We start from the raw sequence: 27,309 nt of genomic DNA, 5'->3' as shown, positions 1-27,309 counted from the left end.
TTTAACCAAAATTAATGGAATTTTGCTCATCTGAGTGAAATTTCTCAACATTGAACCATAAAATTTGGGGCTTTTACTATATTGGTGAAATTATGTTCAGTTGAGTCAGATTGGCTAACATTGGTGCACATCTGGACCCGAAAATTTTGGGGCTTTTGGAAAATTTTGTGAAATTTTGCTAATTTTGCCCGGTTTACGCTTTTGGGAACATGTATTAATGCAATTGGGATAGATTGGTCAGTAAAATTTGGAGGTTTTGCTGAAATTGCTCTATTTTGGCAAAATTGGCCTATTCTATGCATGTCAGAGACAGCTCAGATATATGGTTAATCCTTTGAGCACAAAATTTTGGGATTTTTGACCGTGCGTGTCAAATTTTATGCCCGTGGGTACATGTACAACAGAAATTCCAGCTAACATTTGGGACTTCTCATGTAATGTGATGCATCTGCCCTTGGAACAGCTGTAATCAGTTGTGGAATGTTGTAGCACATGGTTTGGTGCTTCTGAAAACTTACTTACAGATCTGAAATTTTTGCTTCTACGTGGTCATTTATTGGTGGTTGGTACTTGTTTGTACCTTGGTCACTTGTGTGACAATTTGGGCTTGCATTTGCTGAATTTTTTGTCACATTTGGGCTGAAAATCATGACTAGCAGCAGTGACAACAGTAATCTCATGCACATAAAGAAGCTTGAAGGAGCACATAACTTTGCTATCTGGCAAAAACAATGCTACAATATCCTGTTGCAAAAGAAGCAGGCAAATCCGATTAAGACAAAAGGGGTAAAGCCCGCAGATATGGAACAGGACGATTGGGATGAGTTAAATGAGCTTGCACGCTCAACTATCGAGCTATCGATTTCTGATGCCTTGTTGTTTAACATTGAAGGATTGGATTCTGCATATGCTCTTTGGACTTGTATGCTCATGTAGAGAGTGCTCTACTCATGGAAGAAATGAATAGGTAGAACAATACATCCAATAAGTCTTCCAGTGCTTTGCATACTAGGGGCAAATCACAGCAGAAAGGCAAATTTGATAGCAAGGGATGCAGTAAATCATATGGCAAAGATATTGAATGCCATCATTGTGGCAAGAAGGGTCACTTTGAACATGAGTGCTACAAATGGAAGAAAGAGAAAGGAAAGGACAAGAAGACAGATGATAGCAAAGAAGAGAAGAAAGAGAGTTAACCTAAGAAGAGCAGTATCAAAATTGAAGAGGTGAATGTAGTCACTCATGACAGTGACAGTGGGAATGACGTACTCTTTGTCTCTTCACACTTTACTGCACATGCTTTACTTACAGATATAGATGAGGACATGCATACCTGGATTCTCGATTCAGGTGCTTCCTTTCATGTCACCCCTCATCGAGAGTGGTTCTCTGCCTATACAGGGGATCGACATGGTGTTGTCCATCTTTGGTGATGGAAAGTGGAAGATCTGTAAGGGATCTAGAGTAATTGCCAGAGGTTGTAAAAGTGATACTTTGTATCCTCTCCATGTATCTAGTGTGAGTGATCATGTTGCTACTGTGACCGAGCAGCCAAGCGTTTCTTTGTGGCACTACCGGTTGGAATACATGAGTCAAACAGGAATGAAAGTGCTTTCTTGTTTGGACTACTTACCTTGTCTTCGTTATGCTGATTTTGAGCATTGTGATCATTGTATTTATGGTAAACATACACAGATGTCTCACAAATAATCTCTTTTGTTGAAAACTTCTCCTCTAGAGTTAGTACATTCAGACTGTATGTCAAATGCCAGGATTATCTTTAGGGGGAAAGAAATATTTTGTCACCTTTGTCGATGATACTACACAGAAGGTATGGGTTTATCCTATTCGTAGCAAGGATGAAGTGCTTCACAAGTTTAAATAATTCTTGGCATTGGTTGAAAATCAAACAGATAAGACACTCAAGTATCTTTGCTCTGATAATGGTAGGGAATATGTGTCCAAGGCCTTTCAGGCATTTTGTGACAGTAAAGGGATAAAGAGGGAGCTCATTGCTCCTCATAATCCATCCCAAAATGGAGTTCTAGAGCGTATGAATCGAACCATACAAAATAAGGTCCGTACGATGCTGTCTCATGCTACATTACCCCATGGTTTTTGGGCAGAGGTTGTTATGACAGTCGTACACTTGATTAATCGGTCACCAAACAAGTCTTTTGGGGGGGGGGGGGGGGGGGGGGAGTTCCCCAAGAAGCGTAGTCGAGCAAGCCACCTTCATATGCTCACCTGAAAGTGTTTGGCTGCGAGGCTTTTATACACATTCGTAAAGAAAACCGCAGCAAACTTGAGCCAAAATCCTGTAAATGCATTTTCCTAGAATATGGTGACGAGGATGAAATGGAGTATAGATTACAGGATTCCAAGAAAAGGAAAATAGTACACAGCAATGATGTTATCCTCCGAGAAGATCGCATGCATAAAAAACCGAAAAAGACTGAGGAGGTCCATAGGGTTGTATTCCAAGAAGATATACCTTTTGGACAGCAAAATGTGCAGGTTGTACAACAGCAAATACCTGCTGTAAATGAACTTGTAAATGCAGATGCAAAAAATAATGCTCGAAATGATCAACCAACTATTGCCCATAATAATGAGCCACTACATGTGCACGAACAGCCAGAACAGCAAGTTGTTAATGCTAATTTGCAGGCTAAAATGCCGTGACAACAAGCTGAAAATGCTCAACAGCCAATAAACAACGATCATTGGGTTAGGAGATCATCTAGGGCTACTAGACAATCTCATAGGTTCATTCTTGGTGCAAACAATGTAGCTGATTATGTCATGTTAACAGACTGTGATAAACCGTCTTGCTTCAAGGAAGCAATGGACACACAGGACAGCAAGAAATGGTATAAAGCCATGTTCTCAAAATGAAATCTCTTGTGAAAAATGGCACTTGGGACTTGGTGCAGTTGCCCAAAGGGCAGAAAACACTTCCATGCAAATGGGTTTACAATATGAAGGTCACTTCTGGTTCCTCACCAAAGTACAAAGTAAGATTGGTTGCAAAGGGATACAAGCAGGAACATGGAATTGGCTTTGATGAGATATTCTCTCCTGTAGTCAAAATGACTACATAGAGAACCATTTTGGACTTGGTTGCAGCTGAAGATATGGAGCTCATACAGATGGATGTAAAAACTGTATTCTTACATCGTGATGCGCATGAAGGCATATATATGCAGCAGCCTAAAGGGTTTGTTGAACAAGGGAAAAAAAAAATAGTATGTAAACTCAAAAGGAGTTTGTATGGGCTGAAACAAGCACCAAGAGAATGGTATCATTAGTTTGATACGTTCATGCAGTCCCAAGGCTTTCATAGAAGTCAAGTAGATCACTGCTTGTACACCAAGAAGGCAGCAGATGGCAGCCTAATTATCTTGGTTTTGTATGTTGATGACATGCCAATTACTGGAAGGGATACTCATGCCTTGGATTCATTGAAGCAAAGTCTTCATGGCAGCTTTGACATGAAGGATCTTGGTGATGCAAATCACATTCTTGGCATGCGAATACTCAAAGATAGATCGAAAGGCTTACTCTATCTATCTTAGCAGGAGTATATCTTCAAAGTTTTGCAACGTTTCAATATGGAGGGGGGAAAAGCAATTGGGGTTCCATTGCCTCCATATGTGAAACTTAGTGCAGAGGACAGCCCTACATCTGATGATGAGAAGGTTGAAATGGCCAAGATACCATATACTTGAGCTGTTGGCAGCTTGATGTATGCTATGGTTGCTACATGTCCTGACATTGCCTTTGCAGTGGGAGTGGTTAGCAAATACATGGCAACCCCTAGCAAGAAGCATTGGGATGCAATGAAAGGTATTATGAGATACCTCAAAGGCACAAAGGAGTTGTGCATCTGCTTTGGAAAGCAGAAGGCATCTGTTGTTGGCTTTACGGATGCAGACTATGCTGGTCATGTGAACTGCAAAAAGTTCACTTCTGGGTATGTGTTTACTTTCATAGGAGGAGCAGTCTCTTGGATCTACAAGCTACAAAAGTGTGTTGCATTATCTACTACAAAGACAGAGTATGTAGCTGCCACTGAGACATGCAAGGAGGCTTTATGGCTTTCACGTCTAGTGGGAGAGCTTGGCATTACAGAGTTACATGTTCTCCATTGTGATAGTCAGAGTGCTATCATGCTAGCACGGAATCCTGTCTTTCATGCAAAGACAAAGCACATACAGGTGAAGTACCACTTCATTAGAGATGTACTTGACAGCAAAAGCATTGAGCTTGTCAAAGTGCATACAAATGATAACCCTGCAGACCTTCTCACGAAGGGTCTTCCAGTAGAGCAGTTTGCTCATTGCCGACAAATGATGGAAGTTGGATAGATATATGTATTTCAGCTTTGTACATACCTAGACTTAGCTGATTCTTTTCTCCTCTTAAGACACATTGCCTTTAGGTGGGAGGTTGTTGGGAATAAAGGCCTCGTGTCTTTTAAATGTGCTCGGGTGTGAACACACCCTTAGTACTTGTACTTACACATATATATCTATCTAAAAACCTAAAGTGGTACACTCGTCATTGTACCCAAAAAGATCGTACTCACTCTCACTCTCTATCTCTCTATCTGCTGCTAACAACCACTGACTGTCTTGATCCGCGCGCTCCCAACCACTACATCCTATGGGTGTCAAATTATCATAAATAGGTTGCTGCAAAAATGGTGCATTTGCGGTATCTACATGAAAACCAACACTATCAAATGCATTTGCATGACTAGTACCAAATCCTTCTGCTCCAATAGTCTCTGGGGATGCAGATACATGTCCGTATAACCCGATTCAAGCCCCGGCGACAAAACCATGAAACCAACCTTCCTTCAATGGATGGGTGGTAATTCCCCGATTACAACTTAATTACAACACTATGCATTTATTGCAAAACTGAAAATACAAATTTACTGACAAATCTCTGGACAATGGACACTTGGTTGGCCCCAAAACTAGCCCCTCTTTCAGTATTTCCTTAGCCTTATTGAAGTGGAAGTCGATTTACAATGGGATTCTTTCAATCCCCTTCATAATCCAACCTCCCTTTGTTATCCAAAGTGACCAGCAAGTCTTGAATCTGATTTGCCCCTTGATTCCGATAACCAATTGGCCTTCATCCACTTTAAAAAGAGTGGAAATAACCCAAATTCGATGGCTATCTAGTTTTCCATCTGATTTCAGCTGAAAATTACCTTCAACCCTGAATAATTCAAGACTTGGAGTCTTCAATGTCTGGCACGCTTCCCGAGGTGACTGCTAAACCCTAATTTTTGCTATAAATTAGGGTTTTACAGCAAAGAAAACTGAAATTCCTCAACCCCAAGGGTCCAAATGCTAAGATCTTCAAAGCAAGGCTTTGAAATGGATGGGGAATGAAAGAGAATGCTGAGGAGAGAGAAAATTCAGAGTTTCGTCGTGAGAAATGACTAAAAATCAATCAAATGCAGCTGCTGCCATGTCCCAACAGTAACAAATGTTATTGCTTGCACCTTGAGACCAAAAATCTACTAAAGCCTTCAACCTACAGCTATCGCCCAACTACCTAGGATCTCATGCAGCTATTGACTACTCCAAATCAGCAAACACCTGCTGGCAATGGCTGAAACTCGTCTCATGATGACTACTCTAGCTCCTCACGATGTGTTTCCAGCAAGAGTGAATGATTTTCTCTCTCCCTTTGAAAATTTCACAAGTGGCAGCCTTTCCAAATGAATTTCCAGCATTATCCACATTATAATGTTAATTTTTAGTCTAAAACTCCTGAAAATTAATATAATGCTTATTTCAGTGCCCAAAAAAATAGTTTGGCCAGCCAATAATTAAGTTAGCCAGGCCACTTCATCTCCCGAGTATCCCTGTGCCATTTTGACCATCAGATTAGCATAAAGTACCGTTAAATACCACATCTCTAGTGTCACCAACTAACACTTATGGCCAAATAAATAACTTAGGCCAATAACTCGCACCAGACACCACCTAGTATCTCTGTGATGGAAGAAGAGGACAACAAGGTCTTCATGAATGGGCTGATGTATAGGGAAAGAGACAAGCATAAATAGGGCTGCAATAAAGTGTACAAGGATGAACTGTTATAGATTTCTCCAGGGCTGAATTAAATCATGAAGGACAGGGCTGAACTGTCATACACAGGACATCAAACAAGATTGAGCTGTTATAGAGAACTCCAGGGCTGATTTATCATTTAAAGAAAGGGCTAAATAGGTGCAGTTTTGGGGTTGTTTTGAAGGGGAAAACAAGGCAAATCTGGGCAGTAACAAGTGTGGACTCCAAATACTAAAACATATGGGCTGATTTGCTTTAACATAAGAAGAAAAACAGGGCATAAGAGGTGTACAACAAGCTCATGAAGAAGAGGGCTTTTTTCATGCATAACAAAGCTGACCTTTGTGATATAGAGCAAGCATAAACTGCTATAAAAGAGGGCTGAACTGTTATGTCTAAGAACAAGCCTGAATTGTTCTAACAGAGATGTACACTGCTGTCCCGAATCAAAAGAGGCATGAAAGGGATAAATTGATACATAGAGCAGGGCTGCTTTAGATCTCCATGTCACGGATGTTTTATGCTGAATATAAAGGGATGAATTGACATAAAGCAGGGCTCAACTAATAAAAAGAAAAGCAAGGCTGTTCTTGATCCATAGAAATGTATAGGATTGTCTACAAACACTACAAGATGTTTGAAATCATACAAGGCTGATTATAGCTTGCATTATACTGTTCATAAGCCTTCAAAACTGAAGCATATGTTTATTTTTGTTGAAAGAAGAGATTATCTGAAGACACTTATTGATATGATGTTATGCCAAACATCATGTGATTGCTCATGGATTGAGATACTAGGTATTTGATTGGGTATATTGAGTTCATGGTTTGTGTTCATGACTAAAATATGTACCTTGAATCAATAGAAATATTGAGGTCTTGAATATTGCTTTTGGATTTTAAGAGAATCCATCTTCATCTTCTCTTTCTCTACTTCTTGCACTCTCATAATCAAAGACCCTGGTGTCTGCCCGTCGCACTGGCATAAAATTTCTCTCAACATCTTTTTGGCAAACCCGGTGTGAAACCAACCGAGATGGGGGTTCAAACACGGTGATCCAAACATATGCAAATGCATAATCAAAGGGGGATATGATGGAGATGTTTCAAACAACCATGGGATTCCAACAGCCGATAAAGGCACTTGATCGGTCGTTAGAGAAACTGGATTAATTTAATGGGAGGGATATAACTAAATATCTCAGACATGGAGATGCAACTATATGGAGTTCCAGAAGATCAAATGATGGTATATTTTGAACAGATTATAGTGAGCAAAATCAAGATATGTGTTTGGAACATACGGCTATAACATGGCACAACCTAGGAGAACTTCATGCATGCTCTTAAAGACGGGTATTATATAGATGATCCAGAACAAGTCTCTTCAAGATCAAGGCTTCAATATCAAACCTCCAAAGTCAAAGAGGGTGGTTTATAAAGATGCTTTACACCAATATGCAATAAAGATTGTGCAAGATGAACTTGGGGATTCACTAATTTCTTACTTGGATGATGTTTAGGGTGCTTAAAATGTTGATTTGTTGTTTGATACATTATTTGATTATACAAACATATTATCTACAAATAATTCAACTAAGGGCACACATGATACATTGACTAAGGGTGCAGATGATAAATTGATTCAGTTTTGTTTGATGATATGGATGGATATATGAACTAAGGGTGTTGATGATACAAATACTTTGATTGGCAATGCAAATGTGTTGATTGACAATCCTATTCAACCTGATGTATAGCAAATAAGCATGGTACATGTGATGAGAATTCTTTACAAGCCAAGGAAACTCTAGAGGGGTTTTGTGGCACCCTAGATGATATTATCTTATGCCTATGCAGCTATTGGATGTTGTTTTAGAAGGTTTTGTCCAAACCAAAGATACTTTTCAAGGTGTTTCCCTTGTACCAAACAAAGAGATAAATGCTATGGAGTTGGCTTATCTATGGATCTATAATGACAATTCCAAAGTCAGAGATGGTGAAGCTACTTCACCAATGTTTCTACCTATATTGAAGGGCAACCAAAATTGAATGCTAGATAAAGGGACATTATGCTTGTATGTGCATGATGATGGGAAAAATGTGAGTATGTTTTGTGGACTTAAACCATTTGAGCAAATGACAAAAGGAATGTGGGAGAACTGGATGCTACCTTATGATCTAGGGGGGACTGCAAGCCATGGTATACTTCAAAGGTATTATGGGTTAACTCTTACCACCTGATCCAAGTGGTTCTAAGGATTTCATGCAATAGAATACATATGGATACGTGTTGTGTGATGTAAGTATGCTATGCTAGCTACAAGAACTTTTCATGGCACATGATACAAGAGGTAGCAATTGGATTGGTTTCTTGCTTCTGTGGGTGATAGGACTTTGGGTTTTTGATTTTGGAGGTGACAACATATTTATGTGCATGATACTTTCACAAAGTACATAATTGGGTTTATGATCCATGAGGATGCCATGATGCTCACAACTTATGGGAGATTACTATTTGGTTTTATGATCCAGGAGGATGTATTTTTGACCTAGAGGTTGGTTGTGTGCTTGGATGTATGGGAGATTACTATTTGGCCTTTTGATCTAGGCAAACACGGATCATGCTAATGATTAAGAGCTTTGGTACATGTTAGAGGATGTGCAAGTTTAGAAGGGATGGATGTCATATTTTATGAGCAGAGCATAAAACTCGGATTTGCATATGGCTTGCACGTATGTGTGAAGACTATGGTTTAAACCACTTGTTCATGAAGGATAACAATGAGAGTTATATTTGGTAAAACAGCATGACTTTTGGGGGGGAATATGGCCAGCAAAGAAAGTATGGTCTGAAGGAGGCAAATCCAGCACATTTTGTTGTGCAGCAAATGAGTGGAAAAAGCATGGAGGATACGTGCCAATAAGGCTGGGCAAAATCATGGACAGCAAGAAGACTACATGGCAGGGAAGAAGAGGACAGCAAGCTATTCATGAATGGGCTGAAGTACAGGGAAATAGAGAAGTATCAACAGGGCTGAAGTAAAGCATACAGGGCTGAACTGTTGTAGATGCCTCCTAGGCCAAATGAAATCATGACGGGCAGGGCTGAACTGTCATACACAAGACATCAAACAAGGCTGAACCGTTAGAGAGAACTCCAAGGCTGAATAGGTGCAGTTTTGGGGCAGTTTTGAAGGGGGCAACAGGGAAAATCTGGGTAGTGACACCAAACACTAAAACGCATGGGCTTATTTGCTTGAACATAAAAAGAAAAACAGGGCATAAGAGGTAGATAGCAAGCTTAGGAAGAAGAGGGCTGTTTTGATACATAACAAAGCTGACCTTTGTGATGCAAAATAGGCTTAAACTTTCATAAAAGAGGGCTGAACTGTTATGTTTAAGAACAGCCCTGAATTGTTCTAACAAAAATATATGCTGCAGTCCCAAATCAAGAGGCATAATAGGGCTGATTTGATATACAGAGCAGGGCTGTTATTTTTGTTGAAAGAAAAGATTATCTGAAGACACTTATGTAAATGATGTTATGTTGAACATCGTGTAATTGCTCATGGATTGGGATATCGGGTATTTGATTGGGTATATTGGGTTTATGGTTCAGGGTTCAAGACTGAAATATGTTGCTTGAATCGGTAGTAATATAAAGGTTTTGCATAATGCTTTCGGATTATAAGTGTGTTCATCTTCATCTTCTCTTTCTGAACTTCTTGCACTCTCACAGCCAAAGACCTTGCCCAGCCCACACAAAATTTCTCTCGACAATGCTTCCACATTCGTAGCACTTTGACAATAGCAACAGCAACAACTTCTCTTAAAAGGGGGTTTCCAATTGCAACTCTAGGAAACTGCCATCACTTTTGTCAATATGTCTCCTTGTCCTCGACTCCCTTTAAGGAAACTGACCTTTTGGGTGCACCACTAAGCTCTCACTAGCTAGAAAAGCTTCGGTCATCAATCATGCGCTTATGCCTAGTGCTTGGTTCACATCCTCTTGTTGGTGTTTTTCTCTTGAAGTGGTATTAAGATGGCTTGTCCGTAATTTCTTGTGGGCTAGGAATGATGATACTTAGAATACTACCTCGGTTATACAAAGAGTGTAGGTCCTTTTAGATCCAGTTTATGAACCAACCTGGAAGTAGCTGGTTTAGGAAAGTGTTAGTAACTGCACCTTGAAGGTAGGGTACCAATATCACTTAAATAGATGTTCTTACATAGCCAACATAGTTGAATAGAAGATAGGGAGCAACTAATATCCCTCAAGTTGATATTCTTACATTGCCAAGATAATTGAATAAACATTAGCCAACCTAACTGAACAAACATTGAATGAAACCAGAAACAAAATGACTAGATCAATTATCACAGTAGTTGAATTTAGGGTGAGAATTGCTAGTGCATTGAGTGTGACTTCCTAAGAGCACAATTCACTAAATTGCATATAGCATCTGCATTTGAAAAAGAAGAAAGCCAACCAAATAACATCTATCTGAGAACAAAAGTCTGCCTTAAACCATGTAAAATTTACAACCCTTCTTAAACCAAAGCACGTAAAGACATTAAAGAGTTTAACCATTTATGGTGGTATTAGAGAAGAAATATGAAGACTATGGGTACCTTTTGAAGAGCTCATGTGTTTGATACAAGGTTTCCAGCACTCTCTTTCTGATGGAAACTTCCACACAGCTGCAACCTGAAATAGCAGAGCAACATTTACATTAACTATTCACACAGACTTGTAAGCAGAAATCTTTTTTTACAGCATTCTGATACAATATTATCGAGTGCAAGGGCTTTGGTAAAGCATACAACATCATTGCAGGTGTAACTCAGTCAGACTTGAAGGCAAAGCCGATCGTTACTTTTTTTTAACTTCCTAGTTCTTGCCCTCATGCAGTTCTTCTTTTGGATTTCATAGACCCTACAAATACATAACTAGCAATATCATGAGAAGAAAAGAGCTAACCAAAGAAGTAAGGACGCTAGCTAAAAGCCCATGGACAGTGTGTCCAGCAACACTATGACACAAAACTCAAAAACATAAAAAGTGAGTGAAATAATGAATCGTTAACAATGCCAATACAATGGAGAAGCCTCAGGATTGTGTGTGAGATGAGCAAAGTCAACTCGATGACACCGATCAAAGCCCTTTTGTAGAACTGTTACATTAATAAGGTAAATTATGGGAAACGGGCGCGAGGGATGACCGTCTGGGGGCCTTGGGCACCCGAACGGAGTTTAGGGGAGCCTAGAGAGTTAGAGAGTCCGAGAATAGTAGGACTCACCTGAAGTGGACGGCTGGCAGAGGAAACGAGAGGGGAGGTGCCAGCAACTATCTAGGCCAGGTTGGGAGGAAGAAACGAGTCTCATACCACTGTTTTCAGGATCGTCAGACGTTTTCTGAGTGATTCGGCTATTCGTCAGTATTGTTTCACGTATCCATGTATCATTGGTATCAGAGCCGCCCGGTCCTGCTTTAGCTTGTCTCTCATGAAAGCTTTCGATTGTCCTTGCGAAGGCTTTCTCCGGTGCCCACACGTCACACGTCACACGGGTCAAGCGAGAAGACGGTGCCCCCCACACATCACACGGGTCAGGTGAGAAGATGGTGCCCCACACGTCATACGGGTACCAGTTTTGGGAAGACAGTGCCCACACGTTATACGTCACTAGACCGTATCTTGTCATACACGATTGATTTCGTGAGGCGCAACAATCGAACGGCAGTATTTTGGGAAGCGCAGCAATCGAACGGCAGTTAAAGCCAGTCAAACGAAGCCAATTTGACAAATCTGACATAGCAGGCGTACAGCTGGTTCACGTGACCGTTGGGAAGGGCTGTGTTTAGTCCCCTCCTTACTCGGTGTTTCTGCCAATAAGCTTTATTTTCAACGTGACCGGCTCAGTTTAGGAAAGACAAACTATTCCTCACTCTTCGGGGTTATTACTAAAAGCCATCAACAGTTGCCCTATCACTATAACCAGGGAAGTACTTCACTTTGCACGCAAATTTCCTATATTTGCTTTCAAATTCTAGTGTATTAATGGAGGGGAAAGGGAGAGAGGGAGTAATTGAGGGTTCTAGTTCTGGGGACCACCCTATGGTAGATCCCCATGAAACGGAGATACAAGAAGAGCAATGGGAAGAATTTTTTGCCACACGAGAACAATTTGATGATCTCAAACACTCACCGAAATTAAATCTCAATTAACTTTATTATTAGAAAGGGATAAAACTAAGCTAGAAACCTCGGATATTCCATCTTCATCGAAAGATTTGAATGTGACTATGCGAGATCCTAAAGAATCCCACTACAAGTTGAGGGATAATCCAGTTTTAAAATATATGAAACCCCCTCAGTTTCATGGGGAGGAAAAATATAGAAATAAAGACACTATCTTTAATTTTCTCCAAAACGGGAGGATTTGCACAAACTTAAAAATACTCCACCACATCTCCAAGCGTTGGAGGCCAGTTTAACTTTGGGGCCAAAGGCGTATAAATGGTGGTGAACTTTAAAGGAGGCAAATAAAATACCTGAAACTTGGGCTCAATTTGAATCGGTTTTTTTGAAAGAATTCCTTCCTGAAAATGAAATGGAAAGAAATTGGGAAGATTGGGATTATGTCAGACAAAAGGGAAGACCCCTGCTAACATATTTGGAGGAATATCGTGAGACAATCCTCAAACTGGAAGGAATAGATGAATTTCAAAAGACAAGAGGATTCATTAGGGGACTAGATAAGGCCTGTAAAAAGGAAGTGAAAAGTAGTTCACCTAAGATGCTTGAAGAGGCAATTAAATTTGCATTAATCAATGAAGATAGTACGCGTCCAGGTACACTCACTAGTCTCACTGATACGGAGCCCAAGTCTAAAGAATTAGAAACCTCAAAATTTGTAGGCAAATTTAAAAGGAAAATGCCATTACTTAAGGGCAAGAAACAACCTTTTGAAAAGAAACAATATGTAAGGCCAAAGTTAAGTCCAGATGACTTTGATAAGGCCAAAAAAGAAAAGTTGTGTTTCAATTGCCTATCCCCTAACCATGCTGCCTAGAATTGCCCTCGAAGGAAAAAGGGGGAAGATAAAGGAAAGGATAAGGACAAGGGCAAGGGAAAAGAAAAACAAATCCATGTAGTGCAGACCCTAGAATTAAAGGGGCATGAAAAGTATAAATCTTTAGAGGTTTTGCACAAGGATGTACAACACAGGTGTTGTATGTCAATTTCTATGTGGCAACCTACTTTTGGGCCACATGATTTAGTTAGAGTGTATGGATTGATAGCTAGAAAGAGGATTAGAGTCATGATTGATGACTCCGCTACCCACAATTTCATAAATTATGCACTTGTCAAAAAATTGAAACTTCCCCAACAAAAGAGTGGGCATCAATATGTTGTTCGTATGATGCAAGGTCAAGATAATAAAATATGGGATACAATGGTATCCAATTTGGAATTTGAGATCCAAGGATATAAAGATAAACTTGATTTCCAAATTATGAATATGGAAAGAGCCGATATTGCTTTAGGGAGGGAGTGGCTATGGAGATTGAAACCATCCTTAAAACGTAGTTATCATCATAATACACTGGAATTTGAAAGGGATGGTAAGACTTTTGTGATTCAAGGTGAACATGAAGTATCTAATAATCATTTGTTGTGTTCCACTGAAGTTCAAAAGCTAATAAAGAAGGAAGCTTGTGAGGTATATATGTTATGGTCTCTTCCTGTACAAAACACTTTTACTTTCTGTAATATAAAGCAACAATTTTCTTATATTTATGAGTTGAATGTAAGTAATGAATTAAGTGGTGTGTTAGATGAATTTAAAGATGTATTTCCTTCTGATTTACCAAGTGGCCTTCCACCAGATAGAGGTGATATAAATCACCCAATTGACACAAATAAGGATACACACCCTATTTCTAAACTACCTTATAAGTTTAAGTGAAATATAGCACCAAGAAGTTGAAAGACAAATTAAGGATTACCTTGATAAAGGGTTTATACAACCCAACAATTCACCTTGGGCTTCGCCAATTTTATTGGTAAAGAAAAAAGATGGTTCTATGTGACTTTGTGTTGATTATAGAGCACTTAATAAGATAACGGTGAAGAATAAATTTCCTATGCCCAGAATGGAAGATCTTTTTGATCAATTACAAGGGGCAAAAATTCTTCACAAAAATAGACTTAAGATCAAGCTATCACCAAGTAAGAACTAAGGCACAAGATGTTCCTAAGACAGCATTTCGTACTAGATATGGGCATTATGATTTTTTGGTGATGCCTTTTGGCCTCACTAACGCACCAGCTACCTTTATGAAGCTGATGAATAGTGTGTTACGGCCCTATCTAGGACATTTTGTAGTAGTCTTCTTGGATGATATCTTGATCTTTAGTAGATCAAAAGAAGAACATTTGGACCACTTACGATTGGTATTCTAATTGTTAAGAACACATTCCCTTTATGCGAAGAAAACTAAATGTGAATTCTTCGCACAAGAGGTCAAATATTTGGGGCATATTATCTCGAAAGAGGGAATCAAGATGGATCCAAAAAAAGTAAAGGCAATTATTGAATGGCCATCTCCAAGGAACCTGGAAGAGCTGCAGATCTTCCTAGGATTATCTAGATTTTATCATAGATTCATTCGAGATTATGCCAGAATAGCTGTTCCAATGACAGACCAACTTAAAGGGAAAGGAAAGAGTTTTAATTGGGGAACAGACCAAAATGAAAGTTTTCAAAAACTTAAGGTAGCTATTGCTATAGCTCCAGTACTATTAATTGTGGATCCCAATAAACCATTTGTGGTTGAAGCTGATGCCAGTGATAAGGCGATAGGCGCGGTCTTATTACAAGAAGGTCGACCAGTTGCTTTTGAAAGCAACAAATTAGACCGTGCAAAACAGAATTATTCTGTTTATGAGAGGGAGCTGTATACAATAGTACATGCAATGAAGAAATGGAGGCACTATATGTACGGTACCAAACTTTTGATCCTGTCGGATCATGAAAGCATTAAGTGGCTTAATGACCAACCGGATCTACAAGAGCGTGAAGCCACATGGGCCGAACTCCTCCAAGAGTTCAACTATGAGATAAGGTATAGAAAAGGAAAGTATAATATAGTGGCTGATGCACTCAGCAGAATGCCCATCATAAATGAATTGAGTTTTACTCAGTTCACTTCCGATTTGCTTGAATCCTTAAAAGGGAAATGCCAGGTTGATCCGGCATATTCCAACATATGGGAAGCAACAGAAAATGGGGATCCAAACGGAAGGGCCTCCACTGAGGAGGAAAAGGTTCAGGCAGCCAAGGATTTTTTGGAGGATATGAATAGTATGTTAAAATTTGCTCAAGAAAATATTAAGAAAGCTCAAAATCGAGCTAGAGCTTATGTAGATCCTCACCGAAGAGACATCTCCTTTAAAGAAGGAGAATTGGTCTATCTTAAGATGCCTGAACAAACTAAAACCATGAAAACGGAACGATGTCCAAAGCTTTCACCCAGGTATTGTGGTCCTTTCACAATACTTAAAAAGGTGGGAGAACAGGCTTACAAGCTCCAACTACCTGCTGGTAGTAAAATACATCCAGTTTTTCATGTAAGTAAGCTAAGGAAGAAGCTGGGTGATTTGGATAATCTAATCTTAAATGATAAACTTGAGGAGCTATTAGATGACCAATCTAATCCACATGAACCAAAAAGAATATTAAATGTTCGTAACAGACGAACAAGGAATACTATTTATCAAGAATGTTTGGTTAAGTGGAAAGATTGTTCAGAAGAAAGCTCAACATGGGAGCGAGTAAGTACCCTAAGGAAAAAGTTTCCCAATTTACAGTTGGACCTTCCAAGTATCGTTTTCGAGGACGAAACCGATTCTTAAGGGAAAGGAAATGTTACATTAATAAGGTAAATTATGGGAAACGGGCGCGAGGGATGACCGTTCGGGGGCCTTGGGCACCCGAACGGGGTTTAGGGGAGCCTAGAGAGTTAGAGAGTCCGAGAATAGTAGGACTCACCTGAAGTGGAAGGCTGGCAGAGGAAACGAGAGGGGAGGTGCCAACAACTATCTAGGCGAGGTTGGGAGGAAAAAATGAGTCTCGAGCCACTATTTTCAGGATCATCAGACGTTTTCTGAGTGATTCGGCTATTCGTCAGTATTGTTTCACGTATCCACGTATCAAGAACATTCTAAAGCAACTGTCCTACTGAAATGTCTCCAGTGGCATCTAAAACACAAAAAGACAATTATTTTTTTGAGCTGCTTTAAGAGCCCAAAAAAAAGATACTTTGAAATGCAATTTTAGGTAGCTTAATAGTTATGACACTTGGGTGTCTCCTAATGGAAATTATATTATCCTTGCTATTTCATGCATATATTGGTTCAGCAAGAAGCTATGAGGATATGCATTGTGCAAAGAAGACATAAAGAGTGTACAAACACAACTTTGAAATGAACCCAAACGAGTGTTTTTTTTTTGGCAAGTGTGGCTAATTATATTACTCAGAAGGCTGAATACAACGAAGTGCACATGCTCAACAGACCAGTTGGAGCTCATGCAAATCACAAATAAATCATATATACAAGCCTCTCAAAGGGGTCTTGGGGGGATGGGGGCAAGAAGCCATGGAGGGGGGGTGTATCGCCATCTTGGGCTGCCAGCTTGCATCATGAAGAACAGGTCATGGCCGCCCCAAGTGCGCAGAAAGTGAAAACGGAGTTCCTGCATCATCACTATCATTGGCAAGAGTAGAAGCCACCCCCTCTCAAACTGAAAGGGAAAGCAAGAGTGAAGCACCTTCTCCTCATCAAGCTGAAGAAGTAGGGGAGGGTGTACCCAAACCGATCCTAGGTAGCAGGTATTGAAGAACCTGTCGGTTGACCACTTTGGTCAAAATATCTGCAAGATTGTCGGATGTAGGCAAAAACTCTAGGCGAAGTGCCTAGCTCAACCTACTCTCTGGAAAAATGGAAGTGGACTCCCACATGCCGCCTCCATGGTGTAATGATCAAATTGCCCGCAAGGGCAATGGCACTCTGGTTGTCGCAATAGACAACGGTGGAAGAGTCGCATGGGAAATGAAGACCTGCCAACAAACTCTTTAGGTAGATGGCCTCGGTAGTGCCATCAAAGAGAGTCTGGTACTTAGTCTCGGTCGTAGAAGCCGCCACCGTCTCTTACTTACGGCTTGACCAAGAAATGGGAGTCGTGCCCAAGGTAAAGAGGTAGCCGCCATGAGAACGCTGGGTGTTAGGATCTCCTACCCAATCAAAATCAGTCTACCCCTGAAAACATAAACCAAAACCATAGGTCAGGCCATAAGAATAAGTACACTGTAAATAACGCAACACACGAAGACATGCAATTCAATGTGACATCCTGGGTGCTGTGAAATACTCACTGAGTATACTGACTAAGTAAGCTAAATCTGGCCAAGTGTGAATTAACCAAAGAAGTTTTCCTACAACAGAGCGATAGGTATGTACATCGAAGGGCTGTCCTAGAGTATCCTTCGACAAGTGGACAGTAAGTTCAAGAGGCGCAGCCTGGCTGTGCCTTATCCGAAGTGTGTTGTTCCACTAGCTGAAGTGCGTACTTCTGCTGTGACACAAAAATGCGTCTCCCATAACAACACCCGCAAACTCTGAAGTGGGAAATGACAAGCTGAGAGCCAAAAAATGCCACATACGAGGTCTTTTGAAGAAGAGCCGCAATCGGACACCAAAGTGTTAACAGCCTTGACCCAAAGGCGCTCAGGAAGCTCTGCTGCGAACAGCATAGAGTGTCTCATTTCCATGGCTATCCAATTCCTACGCTCTACAACTCCATTCTGCGAGGGACAGTTAGTAGAGGTGAGCTGGCAAGAGATGCCATGCTTCAGTAGAAACTCGGAAAACTCATGGGAGATAAACTCACCATCGCTATCACTCCTCATGCAACCGACACGATGACCAGTCTAGTTATGAACCACAACACCCAAGCAGAAAAATATGTGAAAGCATCGGACTTATGCTTGAGAAAGTACACCCACATGTATCTAGAATGATTATCCACTATCAAAAAGAAGTACGGTCTGCCCTTCAAGGCGGCAATGGTTGTCAGCCCACAAAGATCAACATGAATCAATCTATGAGACTCCTCAATACGATGTCTGGACTGCTAAGGCAATGGGGTACAGTGCTACTATCGAAGCTGACAAGCTTTACAGACATCGCAAGCTAGTTTTAGGCGGGGAAAGCCCTCAACCAGCTGACAGCGTGATAACTCATAAAGAGAGTCATAACCAATATGCCCTAAGTGAAAGTTTCACAGACGCTCATTGTTCGTAGGCTCCCAAGATGTGGCTAATGCCTGGATGCTATGGAACACAGAGTCCTCGGCTGTCGGCTCGATCAAAAAGTGTGTCATGTGGAAAAGGCCATTAGGTTGTGCCTCACCGCGGGCAATCACTAAACTAGTCTGAGAGTCAAGGATCTCGATTGTGGTCGATGTGAAGAAAACTGCTCACCCCAACTGGCAAAGCTACTGAAAAGATAACAAGTTCACCCCGAGCTAGGAGACATGGTATACATTGTCCAACGAAGCCAAATCCGGACACTTGTCAGTGGCAAAACTGTCGCTACCTTGAGCCTGAATCTTGACCGAGGAGTTGTTTCCTACGCGGATCCGCCTGGCTGCAAGGGCTCGAGTATGGAAAATGTCCTCTATAGAAGTCATATGATGTATAGCTCTACTGTCCACAATCTAAATAGGAGATGAAGTGCTCAGCTATGACGAGTGGGCCTCTGCAATAACGTCATTGAGAGGCAACTCACAAATGTGGACGAGACTCGCATCTGTTGTCTCTATGGAGACAATGTGGGCCTCTGAAGAACAGTCAAGCAAGCCCTCTGGAGCTGATAATGTTATCGCGACTGAGATGGCTGAGCGGTGGCAGTATGAGTCTGACCTTTAAACTGTCCCTTGCCATCACCCTGCCTTTCTTGCTGAGGGTTGCTCGACTAAGGGGTGGGGGTCTATGACTTAGGTTTTGGTCCTGTGTCTCTTGCCTTTGATCGACACTCATCGTCAAAATGGCCAGCCTTTTGACAATGTTAACAATACCTATTCTTTTTAGGTACATTCTGCCACCCAAGTTTGAGAAATTGGGATGTTCCTTGTGATCCCCGGATTCATTTTGCTTTTAATTTTGATTTTGATTTTGATTTTGAGTGGAGGTATGGTTTTGTTTTCCCTTCCCTTGGTGCCCTTTTTGAGAATGAGCAACAAGAGCCCCCTCTGAAGAGGAATTCATGTGAAACTGATCGAACAACCGTGCGTAACGCAACAGCTGACACTCAAATTCATAAAAAGTAGACATGGTAGGCTTTAAAACTATACCTTCCACAAAATTGAAGTATTTCTTGGGGATTTTGTTCAAAAACAATGTGACTTGATCGTCAAAGGACTTGGGAGTCCTCGTACCGGAGAATTCCCCAAGAAGTCACCGATACTCAGCCAACTTGACTTTCAAGTCATCCCAGTTAGTGATTTTAAAGAGTTGGAGCTCATGGTCAAGATTTATACGACAAGTCCTATCTCGACTACATAGCGGTCAATTAAGTGTGCCCATCACTCTGATGCTAAGTCAAAATGTTGAAGCTGAGAATTAAACTCAGGCAATAAGCCCTGCATTAGCTCGATAATAGCAGAGACATTCCTAGCCTTCCATGAGCGGACAACCTTGTATGGAACAAGTGCGGGATTGGGTTGGGATTCCAACCCTTGCACAAGATCCCATAGGTTCTAGGAGTCAAGGACATGTCTCATCAAGTTCGACCAAGTGGTAAAGTTTTGACCTATTGAAACGAGTCTTATCATTGAAAGCATCCTTAGCAAAAGATGAGGTGGAACCATGAGATGTCGTGAAAGTGGAATAAGATGGAGTTGGAGGGTAAGATGGTGGTGGTAGGTGTGTCTAATAGGAAGAATGAGGGGGGAAAAGTGGGTAGACAGAAATAGGTTGGGATTATCCAGTGAGTGCCGATTGATGCAGAGGCATTGGAACATGAATGTTTCCATAAGGTACCGATGGAGGTGGAGGCACTGGGACACAAAAGCCCTATCCAAAGCTTGGTTGGGGCACAATAGAATGACTAGGAGGTCCACTAGGTAATGCTGTAGAGGCAAGCTGTGGTACCAAAACTAATCCACACTCAAGAGAGACTAGGAGGGATACCTAAGCTGCAATGATCTCGAAAGTGTATGAGAAGTAGGTGGAACACCATCCGATGGAGGAAAGGATGAGGTCCTAAAGGCAGTGCCTATGTTTCCATAACCCCCCGATGCGGTCTAATGTGCAACATGAGATGTTTGATAGGGAAATATAAATGGTGTGAAGGAAAGTGGGAAAGTAGCGAAACAATGTGGTGGGATGGGTGGGTTTTGAATTTGTGGTGTAAAAGATGTAGATGTATTTTGTTCATTTTTATCATTTAATGATTAAAAATGAAATGATTATGATAATAATGTACCATGTAATGTAAAAATAGGAACCCCAAATTCATTCTAATTTTGAGAAGTAAACTAAAAAGAAGGAAGGATAGAAGAAGAGGTACCTGGCTTTTTTTTATAATCCCTACAACGTGTGTTAACATACAAGAATTGGTCCTCAAGAGAACCTTTTCAGTAGTCAAGAAATTGTACTCTATCTTTCTCATGATTTCTACCAATATATTACAAAGTAGAAGAAGGAAAAGACGAAGGAACAAAAGACGAATCTAAAGAACCTTGCACCAGAGTGAACGGAAGAGGATGAAAGAATGGAACATACTCCGGATCTCTTCCTTCAACAGGGAGCCCATCCCTGAGGGAGATCTCGACATCCCTACAATATCATCAGATTTATACGCAACATCTGAAGAGAGAAATTCATGCATACCTTCATTGAGTAGCTTCTTCTAAAGAGCAATCCTTCAATCGAGCTCCTCAATCTTCTTTCGTCTAAAGTCCATGATCTCATGATATTCTTTAGTGGAAAGCTTGTATAGCCTTTCTTCTGTGTTGTCAGAAGTGTCTTCCACCATGTCCGAACTTTGTGGAGTAAGTTCTTCTGCCCACTCTCGCTCGGTTCTTGGCATAGGTTGTTCTAGAGACTGAATTGGTGTTGATGTGTTTGAAGTCATTTAAACCTACTATTGTTATTGATTCTTGCAGAGAGCTTTCTCGTCAAAGGCCTAGGTTTCTCAAAGAACACCAGGCTCTGATACCATGTAAAGAAATGCCCTAACACAGAAACATAAATAAAAACCATACGACAAAGCACAGACTGATAAAAAAACACAGTTAGGGTTAGGTTAACTCAAAGACAATGAATACATTGAATGAATAAAGTCATATGACTGCTGAATATACGATGCTCATGCAACAAACACACTATACAATGAATGAATACTGAACCTCGAACTCCTGTATCTCAAGAATCAAGGTAGGGGTAATGAGCCGGAGAGTGTGTCGTACTCCGAACAGATCCCGAATCACAACAAGACAACCTCCGGGTGTCGAACACCAGCAAATGCAGCAGTGAGAAGCTGGATCTGATGCAAACAACAGTGAGGAGAGAGAAATACTAAAAACGCACGCTGCAGAAGAGTGACTAAAAACAAAGACAGGACAACCGACAAGAGAGAGAGAGAGACTAAAAACGCAGGCAGGACAGCCTGCGAGAGAGAAAAAACTGCCAAACACAGGCTGCAGATGACGTGGCAGGGCAGTACGGCAGCAGGTCTGTATAGGAACAACAGTCGCCTGGCTGGGATCAACTCCAAACTGAGAGAGGAGGGCTGTAAATAAGGCGCCAACTCATGTAGACAGCAATGGACAGCTTCGACTGAGATGTCCTCTGCAAACGGGGTGTGGGCAGCAAGCTGGAACACCTAAAATCTGCAAAAACGAGATTGTAGACTGAATGGAGAGCAGCATACGTATTTATAGAAAGTCCGGGCCCTCCCAAGTGGATTCGTGCTTATGGGACACAGAAACTCTCTAAGATTGCGTTTCTTTTAAATAAACTAGGTTTCTTCATTAATTACGCAAGTTTTGGGGTTGTTTAAGTAAAGCTAATGTATTTTTAGCTCAAAAACCCCCACCCTCCATTCCTCTCCCTCCTTTCAAGTTGCCTCTTAGCACCCTTCTTTGTCTTCGGCTCCTCCCCCTTCTCCTTCACCCTCTACTCCAACTTCCCTACCACCTTTAACAGATGCAACTACTTCGTCATCGCATACTTCCACTCCTTCACAGTCTTCTAGGGCTGATCAGCCATCAGAGAGGGAGCCTTCTTCAGATGAGGAGAATTTACCTTATCTTGGTGTGAAAGAGTCTCTTTCACGGATAAGTGAATTGCAAGTACTGGAGGCTACTCAATCTCTCTCGTAGCCACATGAGCCTATTTAGAATCCTCATTAAAGATTTATCAAATGGCACAAGGCATTTTTATTTCACAACATACATACATTTCCATGCTTCTCTCTAAGTTTGGTATGGCCAATTGTCGACCTATTTCTTGCCCCATGGACCTAGAGTCCCAAGCTTTTGACTGCCAGAGCTCTCCTTACAGATGCCACCCGTTATCGGTGTCTTGTTGGTTCCCTCATCTAGCTTATTCACACTTGGCTAGATGTTCTTTTTGTTGTAGCTTTGTTATCTTTCTTCATCAAGACTCCCACTTAGGAGCATTGGAGAGTGGCCTTGCATGTTCTTTGTTATTTACAAGGGACTCGATCCTACAAGATCATGTATAGAGATGGGGTTACTCTGTCTAGTTGGAGTGATTCTGACTGGGCAAGTGATGTGGATTCACACCGGTCCACTACAAGTTATGCCTTCTCCCTTGGATGGGGAGTTATTTCATGGAGCAGCAAGAAGTAGCCTATTGTGGCCCTTTCTTCTACAGAGGCAAAGTATTGTGCATTACGTTCTGCAACTATAGAGGCCGTTTGGCTTCGCCGCATATTGGCAGAGATTGGCTTTCCTCAACTTGGACCTATGGAGCTACATGTCGACAACCAAACCCGATGTTTCATGCTCGTACGAAGCACATCGAGGTTTGGTATTACCATATTCGAGAGCGGATCGTGGATTTCAAATGAGCGGTGACCTATTGTCCCACGGAGGACAACTCAACTCATCTCTTCATGAAGCCTTTGTCCCAAATTTCTATACTTCATCACATGGGGTTGTTTTTGTCTTCAAACACTCCCAAGATCTAAGAGGGGGTATTAGCATGCCTATGTTAGTCTTGTCAATCTGTCATCTCCTAGTTGTGAGCTCTTGTTAGAGTCTAACAGAGATATAGAAGCTCTGCAGTTTAGGTGCATTTTCGTTATTTGTTAGTTTCTTGTGTGCATTCCTAGGCCAGTTTTTGCTTTCCACAATGTGCCTACACCTACTGAGCATTGTCATTGTCATCTGGGATTTTTCCAACATCCCCCTTATTTTTTTCTTGTATTTTTCTTTAGTGTGCTGGTCGACCAACATTTATGGCCTCTTCAGGAACAAGTCAGCCAATTTTTTTGTGCTTTTGCTATTTATAGATGCATCCCCCACTTGGCAAACACATACACTCTTCAATCTTCAATCTTCCCTTTGCAAATGCACACTTCAACTCTCCATGCTTGGTGTTGCCATCATCATCAATCTGATCCAGTGCACTCATTGACACTTTGGGCCACATACAAGGACTGATCAATCCATTTTGTATCACCATTCTTCTTCAATCACTGCAGCATTCTTCCTTCATCTTCTGCTTTCTCTCTCTCTCTCTACTCTCTGTGTTGGTGTTTCTCTTCCATTGCGCACTCTCACAAATACATCCGACTTTTGACCAATAGGTATCATACCAACTACAGCTGATATGGGTGATCAATTAAGAATGTGGACAACAGTGGCCACTACTTCAGCCTAGACGATGGGGTATCTGCCGATGCTCCATCATAGTCCGCGCCATCTTGATCACACTACGATTCTTTTACTCCAATATACCATTCTCTTAAGGTGTATTTGTGTTGGCACACTTCTAGTGAATGCCAGGATCTACACAAAACCTAGCTAGCTCGTTAAAGACAACCTCCCCTTCTTTCTTGGATCACGAGGTCCTGAGTTGCCGACCAGACCTATTCTCCTCAAAGATTAACCAATCCTTAAAGTGTGAAAATGCTTTAGACTTCAATTCGAAGAAGCACGTCTAGGTCATCCTACTAAAATCATCAACAATTAGCATAAAGTATAAACTCCCCTTAAGAGACTCCCTCCTTGCAGACCACATAAGTCCGTCGAAATAAGCTTCAAGGGTGTCTTTGCCCTCAACAAAGCTTTGTTGGGAATCGCATCTCTATGTTGCTTGCTACCAATGCAAGACACATATGGCAAGTGGCTCACCCCAATCTACAGCAATCTACAAACAAGCTAACCACAAGCTACCTTCAAAAGGTACTCAAATTGAGGTGGTTGAACCAAGCATGCCATAACTCGGTCTTGTGTCTAAGAAAAAATAAGAACAGAGGTAAAGGCCGAAGAAGTCCGCACTTGTAGACTCTGTTCTCATGACCTCCACAAAGAACATGTCTCGAATCTCCACTAAACTCGAGAGGAGTCCTTATCAAACTCGACCATAAGGCCAAGAGTACAAATCGATTGGTCAAGATTGGGGCATTGGAATATTAAGAACTTAAATGATGAATTAGAATCCAATTGAGAACTAGATTGAGCTAAAGCCAAGCCTAAAATCCATTGATTTCTTGTGACACACAGGAAAAAGGTAACTGCTACTGAATTATGCAGCCACTAAGATGTTGCAACTAAAAGGTTGAATAGCTTATTAGTATGTCTACATAGCCCGCTTTTGAAAAAAAAATTATGAACAACTCCTTTAGCAAATCAAATTTTTTTTATTGTAAATATCTAAGCTTGTGAACCATGTTCCCCCTTTTTCTCCAAGAGACGACCTAAGAACTTGAGTCTTCTTGTCCATAACCCTAAAGATTGTTGGCCTCAAAGAATTTCTCAAAATCATTCAATAGAGCTATTAGGATTATCTCCAACTCTATACTTATGTAATTGCTTAGTAATCAATGGGATCTTAAGATTGCTCTTTAGTATCTAATGTAGTCCATGAAGCAATGTATTTCCTATAGCTATTCCTATTTGGGTACCACAGAGTTATCTTAAAGTCTTCGCTTTCCTCAGGATGGGTACTTACTAAAATAAGTATAGATCCTTGCCCAATGTGTGGACTGCTCAGATTTCATAAAGGCGCTTGCAGTTTCTAAAAACGTTTATTAACCACATAGTTGCAATTTAACCAGCAGATAGGAAGATAGATGACTTGCAATGAGCTCGCTTGCAAGGATCAGCAAATTTTACAAACAACGTGCTAGCTTCATAGTTGCAATTTAACTAGCAGATGGGAAGACAAATGACTTGCAATGAACTCAGTTGCACGGATCAGCAAGTTTTACAAAACCCAGCGTGTCAAGAAGATTAAAATCATGTGCATTGATGGGCTGAATTACCTTGAGAGAGCTGTTATCGTTTTGCATCTCTGGCCACAAGGCTTTGAAAACATCACGGCTCCGGTAGAGTGATCCTGGGTGCGACACCCTGGCAATGGTAGGGCCATCAAAAGAGGCAGTTCCCATGTAAAAGAGCATACCAGAGATGTAAATGAGGGGAGCCAGCAGGAAGAGTCCATGTCGCCTCAGCAAGATTGACAAGAACAGGCAGGAAAGGCGCTGCAAAAAGGTGCTGGGAGGAGAGAGGAGGGGAGACGTTCCGCCATGAAGATGATGTATCCTGCCACTGGTCTTAGAGCGGCCATAACGCAGGCGGGGGGAGGAATGACGGGGGGATACTGGAGGCGAGGGGAGGGTGAGGTGTCCTGAAGATAAGCGAATGTACGCACGCATAGGCAGAGAAAGGAGCTGTTGCTGCTGCTGCTGCTGCTGATGATGATGATGATCCTGCTGCTTCTTCATTGCGAATGAAGAAGAAGCAGCAGCAAGTCTGCCATGGCGAGAATCCTTGCTTAACGCGAGAGGTCCCTCTCTTCTGTTATCTCCCTCTCCTCCATAACGCTATGGAAGCTTGAAAGGGGGAACGCGAAGGCCTCCCGAATCAGCTTGCGAAGAGCGCATGCGAGGTATGACAAAGGAGCAGATTCTTAGGAGTGAAGTGTTGAGGGGCGGGGGGGGGGCCTATTACGGTCGCGAGACGTCCGTCCTGTACACTTGCTGTACAACAATGGAGGTCCGAGACACAGAGAGAGAGAGAGAGAGAGAGAGAGAGGGAGAAGGGGAAGTGATACACCGGACCGTAAATATATTGTGACGTAGAGAAAGCTTATGCCTTTTGGATCTCTCTCTCTCGCTCTCGCTCTGTGTCTCTCCTTTTATGGCTGCTGCATCGACGCCGGCTTGCTCCCCGCCTCGCCCGACTGCGCTGGCACGTGATCTTCTTCCGTGCCTCCGGCCCCCTTTTGCTCCAGCGTCCCGTGACTTTGAGAGAAGCCTTTAGGCTTTTTCGAGCCTTTGAGGGCCCCCACGTGAACACCCGCCCCCCCAAAACACGTCAGCAGATCTTTGATGTTGGGTACCATCCAACGTCAATGTGAGCACATCCTAAAGCGCCTGTTCCCACCATCTACCGGCCCAAATGCTAGCGTAAAGGGGTCTGTCTGATGACAACTTCCATGCTCTCACCCCCTTTGATCTCTGTACATCCATCATTTCTACATATTTCTCCTATAGCTGCAACTTCACCAGTCGAAACTTGCTCTCAATTCAAAGCCTGGCTAGAGTTGATAAGAAGCTCCCATGGTATTGATGTTTCTCTATATTTCCATGTTTCAAAAAAATGCCTAGAGAACTCTGATTTTATTGCGCCTTGCAGAAAAAACGAACTAGCATTGTTTGGGTGATAGTTCGACAAGCCCCTTCCTCCAACCACTAATAATAAATCATCACTTCTAGAAAAAAAAAAGGTTATGGTACCTTTAAATATTGCCACCACAAAATAATGAAATGTCACTAATATGAGGACCATACATTACTTTAACAGCCACCTTACCCTACCCCAAATTGCATGCCTAAGAGTCACAATGTCATCATCCAAGTATTTTTTTTCAATTTAAACTA

At 41.5% G+C, this 27,309-nt stretch overlaps 1 protein-coding gene across 2 annotated transcripts in view; it reads right to left on the bottom strand.

Moving 5' to 3' along the window:
* The window catches only part of LOC148024878 (O-fucosyltransferase family protein), a 38,224-nt gene extending 11,680 nt beyond the window's left edge, over nucleotides 1-26,544 (bottom strand). The window contains exons 1-2 of one of the 2 annotated variants that reach the window (XM_087694548.1): nucleotides 25,690-26,544; nucleotides 10,736-10,811 (exon numbers count right to left, since the gene is read on the bottom strand). In XM_087694548.1, the coding sequence (XP_087550674.1) occupies nucleotides 10,736-10,811; nucleotides 25,690-26,151 (538 nt within the window). In that variant the 5' untranslated portion in view covers nucleotides 26,152-26,544. Of the gene's footprint in view, nucleotides 1-10,735; nucleotides 10,812-21,062; nucleotides 21,162-25,689 lie in introns of those variants that run through there. The other variant, XM_087694549.1, reaches the window with a different exon arrangement.
* Nucleotides 26,545-27,309: the final 765 nt, after the last annotated feature.

This window comes from Lygodium microphyllum, chromosome 15 (assembly GCF_053477565.2).
Source record: "Lygodium microphyllum isolate KBCC chromosome 15, Lygodium_microphyllum_v1.1.10, whole genome shotgun sequence".
Taxonomy (NCBI): Eukaryota; Viridiplantae; Streptophyta; class Polypodiopsida; order Schizaeales; family Lygodiaceae; genus Lygodium; species Lygodium microphyllum.
The sequence above is the reverse complement of the archived record's forward strand: the minus strand, read 5'-3'. Positions and strand labels throughout refer to the sequence as shown.